Below are 10,917 nucleotides of genomic sequence, written 5' to 3' on the forward strand. Positions count from 1 at the left end.
GATCACCCTGGCTACTATGTGGAAAATTCATTGTGTGCGGTAGCAAGTGTGGAAGCAGAGAGACAAATTGGGAGGTTGGTACAATTCAAACTTAATATGGCTGTGCTCATAATCATAATCTCCAAGGTGGAGAGAAGTGAGTAGATTCTGATGTGTTTTAGAGATAGAATCGATAGGACTTGGTATGGATAAAATGTGAGGAAGAGAGAGAATCAAAATGACTTCTAGGACTTTGACTTCAGCAACTGGGTGGGTTGTGTGGCCATTTACTAAAATGAGGACCCCTAGGCAAAAGCAGATATTGATGGAGATTTTTAGGAGCGAGAGTTCCACTGGGGCCTATTAAATTTTAAGTGCCTTCTAGACATCCAAGTGCAGATGTTAAGTGGGATTTGGAGTGTAGAGGTAAGGGGAAACATTGCTGGAGGTAAATATTTGGGAATACCTAAGGATAGTATTTTATGGTATGTGTATATGTGCTATTTTCTTTTTTCCAGGAACGTTCAACTACTTAGTTTAGAAGTAGAAAGAACATGATTGATAGGACTAGGGAAAGACTTGAAATCAGAAGTATACTTTGGGGGGAAAAAAAGAAGTATACTTTGGCTGGGAGGGAAAAAAAAGGAGTTAGCAGGTGGTGCTCTTGATAAAAGAGGTGTGATGGAAGAGAAAGAGCAGAAAGAACAGGAAGATGTTTTTAAAGAGTAGGATAGTAAGAGATTAATATTTCAAAAGCAGGGTGGTCCATATAGCAAAATGGCCCTGGTTATGGTTATTGAGTTTGAAGAAATGAGACAGAGATGATTAGCACTAAAGTAGTTAAGAAACGTGAAGTTAGAGTGTTTAGCAAATTGTTCTCTTGGGTGTTGAGATTATCAGGATAATGATAGGAATGGGTGGAAAAGACAACTCTGCAATGTCATGAGATGACAGTGACAAGGAAAGATTCAGTAACTGGACAGCTTAAGCTTGGGTGAGTTGTGGACAGGAAGGGAAGGATTTGGATAAAAATAGCAAAGTGGATGAGAAAAGAAAGTTGTTCCAACAAAATTTGACTTAAATGACTCATATCCCTGAACTATACTCTTCTGTACCCTTCTTACCTTGTCCAGTGCTACCAACCCCTCATTCCTTCCAAGGCATTTGTGCAAATGGTTGCCAGTTGAGGAGAAATGGGCTTAATGTTTCAGAAGCTAGTAACATTCAAGGATGTTTCTTGGGGCTTCACTGAGGAAGGGCAAGGCTGTCTGGACTCTGCTCAGAGGAAGCTGCACTGAGCTGTGATGCTGGAGAACCACAGTTGGTCTCCATAGGTAAGAACATGAGCCTGGACACCTGCCTATTAGAATCTTTGTTTCTTCAAATTTAAATAGTGATGGGGCCCCAGGGGTGTAGTTTAGGAATTGATGTTTCCTAATTTATTTATTTATTTATTTATTTATTTATTTATTTATTTATTGGCACAAAGGATGTTTCTGATTATTCTATGCAGCCAAAGAACTTGGCTTGTTAAGAATTGGAGAATGTAGGGGCGCTTGGGTGCTTCAGTTGGTTACGCATCTGAATCTTGGCTTCAGCTCAGGTCATGATCTCACAGTTCATGAATTCGAGTCCACATTGGGCTCTCGTCTGACAGTATGGAGCCTGCTTGGGATTCTCTCCCTCTCTGCCCCTCTTCTGCTGACATGCGTGCTCGCTCGTTCTCTCTCTCTCAAAATAAATATATACACTTTAAATTAAAAAAAAGAATTGGAGAATGTAGCTTTACTGAGTCATCTTAAAAACCATATCCCTTATAAAATCATCTCTTGGGACTGAATTTGCTTTCTGTACAGTTACCCGATCCTTCTTGTCTCCCAGTTGTGATCTCTCAGACCAAGGTGAAGATCATTATATAATGGAAAATAAACTCCAAAGGAATCCGTTAGGCATCATGGCAGATTATAAGCCCAGGCTAATTCATGAAAGAGGAGTCCCTTTTTTAATATTCCTGGAGTTCTCTCTGAAGTTCTCTGGTCTGTGGAGAAAGCTAAGGCCTCAAAGGATAGTCTCCACATACTGATCTCCCTTTTTCTAGTCACTTACTCCCCCCCCACACTTCCTTTTCAGAAGTTTGTGGTCTTTCCCATTTACACTGACCTTCTTATCTGAACTCTTGTCTTTTCCCACGTTTTCCCCACATTGGCCTTGTACTACCTCTGCTTGACTTTATTTTCATTAAATATCCCCTACATACAATGTCTAGTTTCCATTTCTTCTTTTCTTACACATTCAGGGATTTATCCATCTCCCTTTCTGAATAGAAGAAAATACTTTTGATGAGACAAAATTTCATACCATAAAGAAAAATATGGATATAACTGACAGTTTTTCTCAAAAAACATTTTGACTGCTTAAATCAAAGAAGTTAAACATTTTTGATATAATAATTCATTGTTAGGTATCTACTGTAAGCAAATAATCAGTACTCCAACCGAAAATCATGGAGAATGATAAGTCATTATAGAATTATTTAAAATACTGAAGGGGCACCTGGGTGACTCAGTCAGTTAAGCATTCAACTCTTGATTTTGGCTCAGGTCATGATCTCACGGTTCATGAGTTCAAGCCCTGCATCAGTCTCTGTGCTGGCAGTGCAGAACCTGCTTGGGATTCTCTCTCTCCCTCTTTCTGTGACCCTCCCCCACTCTCTCTCTCAAAATAAATAAATAGATAGATAGATAGATAGATAGATAGATAGATAGATAAAATGAAATAGTGAAAAAATTACTCACCAAACATATCAGAGGGTGTTGGTTATACAAATTATAGTGGAACATATAAGAGAAAAATGTGTACCCATTAAAAAATTCAATGATAAAAAATTTTTAGGGGCGCTTGGGTGGCTCAGTCAGTTGAGTATCTGACTCTTGATTTTGGTTCAGGTCATGGTCCTAGGGTCATGGAATTGAGTCCCATGTGGGGCTCCATGGAGCCTGCTTAGGCTTTTCTCTCCCTCTGTCCCTCTCTCCCACTTGTGTTCTGTCTCTAAAATAAAAAAATTTTGTTTTAAATAATTTTAAATGTTTGTTTATTTATTTTTAGAGAGAGAGAGTGAGCATGGTGAGGCGGAGAGAGGGAGAGAATCCCAAGCAGCCTCCACACTCAGCACTCGGTGTGGAGCCTGACACAAGGTTTGATCTCTTGAACTGCTAGATCATGACCTGAGCCAAAATCAAGAGTTGATGCTTAACTGACTGAACCACCAGGCGCCCCCACAAAAGGCTTTTTCACAGATGTAAGATACATATATACTTACTAGATTAAACCATGTGAAATTGCCATCCCGTAGTAAAAACATTGTACAAAACCACCAAAAAGAAATAGCCTGTAATAATGGCTATCAGGGTTTTTTTCCTGCCTCTGTCCACATGGTTCTCTTCCCTCAGTGACTGTGGCTCTTGAACCATTATTTTCAACTAAACCTGGGAGGTGAGGCAAGCACCACAGAGTGAAGAAGTCCCTGTAAGTAGTGAGAGGCCTGTGCTTTCATTTTCTTTATATAAACGTAATGCCTGTGCTCTATGCTTCCAGTTTCAGTCTCAATGCTAGGTTTTCATTTTTCATTGATAAAACATTGAATGTGGATGTCCAACATTTTTTAATGCAAGTAAGATATAAAAATCTCAAAAATTGGGGCACTTGGGTGGCTCAGTTAAGTGTCCAACTCTTGATCTCCGTTCAGGTCTTGATCTCAGGGCCCAAATTCAGGCTGCACATTGGGCTCCATGGAACCCCCCTAAAAAAAATTTCAAACTCCCTCTCTCTCTGCCCTTTCCTTCTTGCTCTCTGTTTCTCTCGCTCTCAAAAATAAATACACATTAAAAAAAAAAAAAAGTGGGGCATCTGAGTGGCTCAGTCTGTTAAGTGTCCAACTTTGGCTCAGGTCATGGTGTCATGGTTCGTGGGTTTGAGCCCTGTGTCAGGCTCTGTGCTGACAGTTCAGAGCCTGGAGTCTGCTTCGGATTCTGTGTCTCCCTCTCTCTCTGCCCCTCCCTTGCTCACACTCTGTCTCTGTCTCTCAAAAATAAATAAATGTAAGAAAAAAATTCTTTAATAAATAAGTAAATAAATTATTAAAGCTATACTACAAAAATAAAAAGGTGCACCGTGTAAACCTTCCTTCATGTCCCTAACTCCCCTCTACCCAGGTTGTGGTCATTTGCTGTCACAAGCCATCTGCAGTGACTAAATCTCCTGCAGTTATCATTTCACAAGTCTACCTGGAAATCTGAAGAATGAAACTCCCAAGCCGAAATGTGGAGTGCGTACATTTGTGATTTTGATCATTGTCAAAATGTCCTTCTTGGGGGTGTTACAAATTTACACTCACAAGCAGTGTGTTTTCAGGCTTTTGGGTTTTGCCAGTGTAACAGGTGGAAAATGGTATCTCAGTATAGTTTTAATGTTGATTATAATATACTGCTAATTTTCAGTTTATCAGTATTTTATATTTTATATTGACTTATTTAAATTATAAATGAGGATTTAGCTCTTTTACATTATTTTCCCCAACATTCATCCACGATTAATGCTTACATTGCTTTGACTTCATAACACTTGTTCCCTGCAGGGTAAAGTAGTGTACTGTAATTACAGTTCCTTTTTTTTTTTCCTTTCCTAAAGCTAATGCTTGCTTTTTAAAGTATTTTATTTGGGGTGATTTTCCATGCTGTTTTATAGTGGTTTGGTTAATTATTATAGTTTTCTCTTATGTAACAACAGTCGATTCAACTTAACTGTCTATTTTATTGACTTCTTTGCTCACTGCAATTTCTTGTATTGTGTATCATCTTCTTCACAATCACTTTTCCTCCAAATGGAAGATAATGCTCAATTATTTCAGGCTTCCAGTATTGTTTATTGGTAGTTCGGTGTTAATATATTAATTCTCATTTATTTGCACACAACCTGCCATTTCTGTCTGGATGCTTTTGTGTTTTCTGGTATTTTTTTTTTCCTTGAAGTCCTGAAGTTTCACATACAATTTTTAGCATTCAGTGAGCACTGAATTGTGAATTCTAAGAAATATTTTTATCTGTTACTGCTTTGATCATTTCTCTCCCTCCCTTCAGTCTTCACCATATTCACGGAACTACTACAAAATGGGCTTTTACTTTTATCTTTCCATCTGTCTCTTTTTTTTACTCTGCATCCTAGGAGAATCCCTCAATCTTCCATCTTAGCCATGTGTTCATTTTGCTTCTTGACCCATTGAGATCGTAGACCTTAGGATCAGACAGCTTGACGGTAGCTGTGACATAAGTTACTTAACCTTTTCAACCTTGGGTTTCCTCATGTGTAGAATGGATGTCATAAGAGTTCCTCTTACATAAGATTGTGCAGCTAGTGCCTGAGTATTTCAAATGGGCATGACAGGGATAGTTGTAATCCTTTTCAGTCCTTTTATTAATTTGAAAGAATTCTGATTATTTTTCATAGCAATGTGTTTATATTTTATTAGATTATGTTGTTTTTCTAGATGCGATATCCTCTCAGATTTCTCTAGGATTTTAATTACGTACCTTTTAAATTCTGTTTCCTCTGGTCATTATTTCTTGAGTTTATGCCAGTCTTCATTTATGTTAGTTTTCTGCTTTTTTTTTTTTTTTTTTTTTGGTCTGCTTATATTGTTTTTATTGTCTCATTTTTTTTTTCAAAAGGCTTATGTTCACAGTATGACACTGGAGTATGTATCCTCAGCTAATGCTTGGCCCTCTTTGGTGCATGCATGCTGTACTTATAGAGGACACCTCTGCTGATTGGGTTTGAGACAGATATAAGAATCCAGATGGTGGGTGGTTGTAAACCCCTTTTTTAAGGTTGCCTTTTCAGTGCAAAATTACCTAGGATGTGCCCTGCTTCTCAATCTCTAGCTCTGAGGTATCTCTCTTATCAGAAATCCCACTTCAAGGGTTACCTCGAGCCTTATTCTGGGCACATGTGGAGTCAGTTGCTTCTTTTTGTACTTTAATCAACCCTTTCATTGTGCAGGTTCAGTATTACCTCAACTTCTGCTTTTCTCTCCAGCCCAAATAATACTATTAGGAGTTTTTCTCTGGCAGACCATTTATTTTGTTCTTGAGGGTTTCTGTGGGGCCACTACCCTTAGCCACCCAATGTTTCATTTTTTTGTAGGGAAGAGGGTGCTTGGGAGAGTGGTGCTGCTAATGGCAACAACTTGTCCAGCCGTTAGAAATGCCTAACATTGGGGGCGCCTCGGTGGCTCAGTTGGTTAAGTGTCCGACTTCAGCTCAGGTCATGATCTCGCGGTCTGTGAGTTCGAGCCCCGCGTCAGGCTCTGTGCTGACATCTCAGAGCCTGGAGCCTGCTTCGGATTCTGTGTCTCCCTCTGTGGCCCTTCCCCTCTTGAACTCTGTCTCTCTCTCTCTCTCTGTCTCTCTCCAAAGTAGATAAACAAAACTAAAAAAAAAAAAGAAAAGAAATGCCTAACATGAATTAATAAACATGTTTCCAGGGTAAACCTCTCTTTACAACTGTTGATTCTGAGTTTGGAATTTGAATTTCTAGGATTTGTTGAGATCTTAGTCTTTTGGAAGCCCTTTTCTCTGTATGTGATTTGAGCTGTGCATTTGGGTTTTGGGTTTTTTGTTTGTTTATTTGTTTTTGGTTTTTGTTTTGTTTTGCTTTGTTTTGTTTTTTGTTTTTTTTTTTGGATTCTCCATCAGTTCTCATTCATCTGCTCTTTATCATCTAGGAGCTTCTCAACATTTTTATTCTGCTAATTGTGGCCTATTTTTACAAGACTATTGTGGACTTCTTTTTTGTCACCTCAGTGTAATATTAAGATACTCACTCTAATTGTTTTGATGAACATACATACATACTAGTAAGTCTAAAATCTACATTCCTGGAACAGTTCTCTCTCAGGAGTTCCAGGCCCATATTACTGAACAGTACAAGAACAGCACCACAAATTAAACAAGGCAAAGTTTGTGTTTGTTATTGGTCCCCACTTTCCCATTCCAGCCTGTCTTACCAAGTACACCCCCATACCTGGTCAATTCAAGTAAGGAACTTAAGGATCCTGCTGGGTGCCTCCTTCCCCTCCTAAGTTTAGTCGGTCATCATGTGATTTACAATGAGTTTCTTCCTTTGTCTTGATAACCATCCTTATCACTTTGCTTCTGATTTGCTGCAGCAATTGTTTCTCTACCTAAAGTCTTGCTTATTTCTGATGGTGTTTAAAATCACAAAATCAGGTATTTTGCTCCCCATTGAAGTCCTTTAAATCCCTGAGGGTTGTAATCCTAAATCCTTATAGTACACGCCAAGCCCTTTGTTCTGTCTCCTGCCTTCCTCTTCAGAGCACACTTTTTACCCCTGTCACCTGTTTTATATCCTCCACAAGGAGTTGTGTATAGTTTTCTGGAGCATGTCATATTTTCTCTGCATTTTCACTTTTTTTCCCCCCCCTTCCATTTGCTCCCAGAAATCTTCCCCAAGGTTTGGGTTGAATGCCTGTACTCTGTGCTCCCATGACTGGTTGTGCGTGCATCTGTTGTCATACTTACGGTTATCACTGTTGATACTGTCTTTCTTCCTAGTAGGCTCTAGCTTGTTAAGCAGAAGAATTTCTATTTTCTTCTTTGTATCCCCAGCACCTTTTAAAGTGGGTTACCAATTTAAATGCAAATTTAATTAAAGTACAATGAAGTAAAGTGAAATGAAATGTTATTTGTGACAAGGACACATTCATTGCCTATGCAAGGTTAGGGGAAGAACAGTTTTGTTTGTTTGTTTGTTTGTTTGTTTGTTTGTTTAAAAGCTGAGACAAGATTTCTGCCTTGTGTAGCTAAGCCTTCTCTCCTTCTGACATTAACCCAAAGGACATGACTATAAGGACGAGACTGAACCTTTTCCTAGTTACTAAATCTTCAAGCATTAGGCATTCTAGTTCCAAAATCTTGAAATCTACTCTTTGTATGTTCTTATCACTGAATTCTCTTTGTTCCCTAGGAGATTTGAATGAAAATTCTATGGAGAATCTTCAAGAAAAAAGACTTAGGGATCTATTACTTAGGGGCTTTTCTGCTGGCTAATTTTAGAAGATATGGCCAGCACAATTACAGAGTCAGGATTGTATTGTGAATCTTCCAGGAGAAGGGTACAGGAATCCTGAACTAGATTTTTCCCTTTGTCAGAAGTAGGGAAAAGCATCTTCTGTATTTCTAGAAACAAGAGCAGTATGGTGACTCTTCAAAGTGATGATTATAAAAACATGGCAAGTGAAGAATATTTGTCTTTGAAAGTCCCAAGCCAAGTGGCCACAAAGGGCTCCTCAGTGACTTTCTGCAAAAAGGAGCCCCAGGATCCTCAGAAAAGTAAAAGTCTGTTTATAACTGAAGAAGGCACTGAGAGAAAAGTCTTGGGAGGAGAAAGTCCTCCCATGGACCATTGTTCAGAGAACCTTCAAATTAAACTTTTGTCTGATGTAACAGAACTGGTCTCACCATTGGTCAGTGGTGAGGCAACTTGCCAGAATGGCCAGTTGAGAGAATCTTTGGATCACTTTGACTGTAACTGCAAAGACATTTGTGGTTGGAAATCACAAGTGGTCGGTCGTAGTCATCGGAGAGCTCATACAGGGGACAAACCCTGTAACCATTACAACTGCAGGAAAAGACATAACAACAGCTCAGGCAGTAATCCGTGTGAGAAAATCCACACTGCAGAGAAGCTACACAGATGTAGTCAGTGTGGTAAGGACTTCAGCGAGCGCTCAGAGCTGCTACTTCATCAAAGGCGCCACGCAGAAGAAAAGCCCTACAAATGTGAGCAGTGTGGGAAGGGCTTCACGAGGAGCTCCAGTCTCCTCATCCATCGAGCAGTCCACACGGATGAGAAACCCTATAAGTGTGACAAGTGCGGAAAAGGCTTCACAAGGAGTTCAAGTCTGCTCATTCATCACGCAGTCCATACAGGCGAGAAGCCTTATAAATGTGACAAGTGCGGGAAGGGCTTTAGTCAGAGCTCCAAACTGCACATTCATCAACGGGTGCACACTGGCGAGAAGCCCTATGAGTGTGGGGAGTGTGGTATGAGCTTCAGTCAGCGCTCCAACCTGCACATCCACCAGCGAGTCCACACTGGGGAGAGGCCCTACAAATGTGGGGAATGTGGGAAGGGCTTCAGTCAGAGTTCGAACCTTCACATTCACCGGTGCATACACACAGGTGAGAAGCCCTTCCAGTGCTACGAATGTGGGAAGGGCTTTAGCCAGAGCTCTGATCTCCGCATCCATCTCAGAGTCCACACTGGAGAGAAGCCCTATCACTGTGGCAAGTGTGGGAAGGGATTTAGCCAGAGCTCAAAACTCCTCATCCACCAGAGGGTGCATACTGGAGAGAAGCCCTATGAGTGCAGCAAGTGTGGGAAGGGCTTCAGCCAGAGCTCCAACCTCCACATCCACCAGCGGGTTCATAGGAAAGATCCTATTAAATAAGGTCTACAGTAAAGACTTAAACATTTTTAATATCGCTCTTCCCTTTATATTCTCAGGAGAGAGATCATAGGTTATTCAGATATGTTCCCTCACTGAAATTTATTCATTCATTTAAAGTGTTTAAGTACCAAGCACTTTGTCATGCTATACAGAGAACCGATTGTTCTGGTTCCTCGGACGGGTAGAGTGAAATACCTGTACTTTGCAGTTCAGCCGGTGTTATTAGAACTGTATATCCTACCCCGCATTTTTAAGTGCAAAAAACTTTATATTTGTGCAAGCAGAACATGTTTCCCTTTGTTCACATTCTGAGAAATTGAAACTCTGGTTTCTCTTCAAATCATGTGCCTTGTGTTTTTCCTATTTCCTTCCAGCCTTGATGAGCTCTCTCTGAACTGTGATTGCACGTGTTAGTTTTAGGTCAAGGGATGGTGGGAGATACTATGGGCATGAAATCTCTTGTGTTTATGAAAAAAATATACCAACAGGGTGTGGCCACGTGGCAGGTGGTAGAGAGGAGCTACTTGTGTGGTACACCCCATACACTGTTTTACAGAATATTGAACCCACCCCCCCTAAGGCAGCTGCCTAGGAACAGAAGTAGTTCTTTTTCCTGGGTGCGGCTGGTCTATTGGGGTTCTCCCAGATCTCACCACTTCAGATGACCCCCCGCCACCAAACTAAAGCCAAATAGGGTACATATACCATGTTGAAACATAGCAGAAATGAAATATATCTAAATGTATTTAATTCCTCACTACCTCATTTCCTTAATTTTCTTCAGCACTCATGTCTGCGCTAAGCAAAACAAAGGAGTCCAGAGAGAAAATTTCTAGTATTTTTCTCTTTGGGCTTATCTCTTGTTTTAATATTTGCTGTACCCCCCAAAAGCCATTTGTTTTCACAGAATCCCCAGCCTGTTTAGGTCTCACTATAGATCTAGAAGTCTGATTTATAAAATTATTCTTATATTTGGCTGAAAGTACTTCACATAAAAATAGCTATATGGGGCACCTGGGTGGCTCAGTTGGTTAAGCCTCCGACTCCACTCAGGTCATGATCTCACATTTTGTGAGTTTGAACCCCATGAGAGGCTGTGTGCTGACTGCTCAGAGCCTGGAGCCTGTTTTCAGATTCTGTATCTCCCTCTCTCTCTGCCCCTCCCTGCTCACACTCTGTCTCTCTCAAAAATAAATAAATGTGAAAAAAAAAAGCTATATAAAAACATTTAACCTATTTGGAGAGTATGTTTGGGATGACCAGGCTTAAAATATGCAATGTATCACATATAATTCACTTGCAGTGTGAAGCTAGGACACTTCAAAGAGACATTTGTCCCCTAGAAGTTGATACAAGAAGCGGAAGCAACAGGTGAAAGAAAAGTGATTATGTACATAACTAAATTGAGATTT

The 10,917-nt window shown here is 40.1% G+C and overlaps 1 protein-coding gene across 17 annotated transcripts in view; it reads left to right on the forward strand.

Annotated features, from left to right (window-relative positions):
* Positions 1 to 10,536, forward strand: part of ZNF239 (zinc finger protein 239) — a 16,088-nt gene extending 5,552 nt beyond the window's left edge. For 8 of the 17 annotated variants that reach the window (XM_042959946.1, XM_042959954.1, XM_042959943.1 and 5 more), the window contains exon 3: positions 8,020 to 10,536. In XM_042959946.1, coding sequence (XP_042815880.1) covers positions 8,249 to 9,505 — 1,257 coding nt within the window. In that variant the 5' untranslated portion in view covers positions 8,020 to 8,248 and the 3' untranslated portion in view covers positions 9,506 to 10,536. Of the gene's footprint in view, positions 1 to 3,132; positions 3,174 to 3,423; positions 3,505 to 4,190; positions 4,304 to 8,019 lie in introns of those variants that run through there. The other 9 variants (XM_042959955.1, XM_042959948.1, XM_042959947.1 and 6 more) reach the window with 4 other exon arrangements.
* Positions 10,537 to 10,917: the final 381 nt, after the last annotated feature.

Source organism: Panthera tigris, chromosome D2, assembly GCF_018350195.1.
Source record: "Panthera tigris isolate Pti1 chromosome D2, P.tigris_Pti1_mat1.1, whole genome shotgun sequence".
NCBI lineage: Eukaryota > Metazoa > Chordata > Mammalia > Carnivora > Felidae > Panthera > Panthera tigris.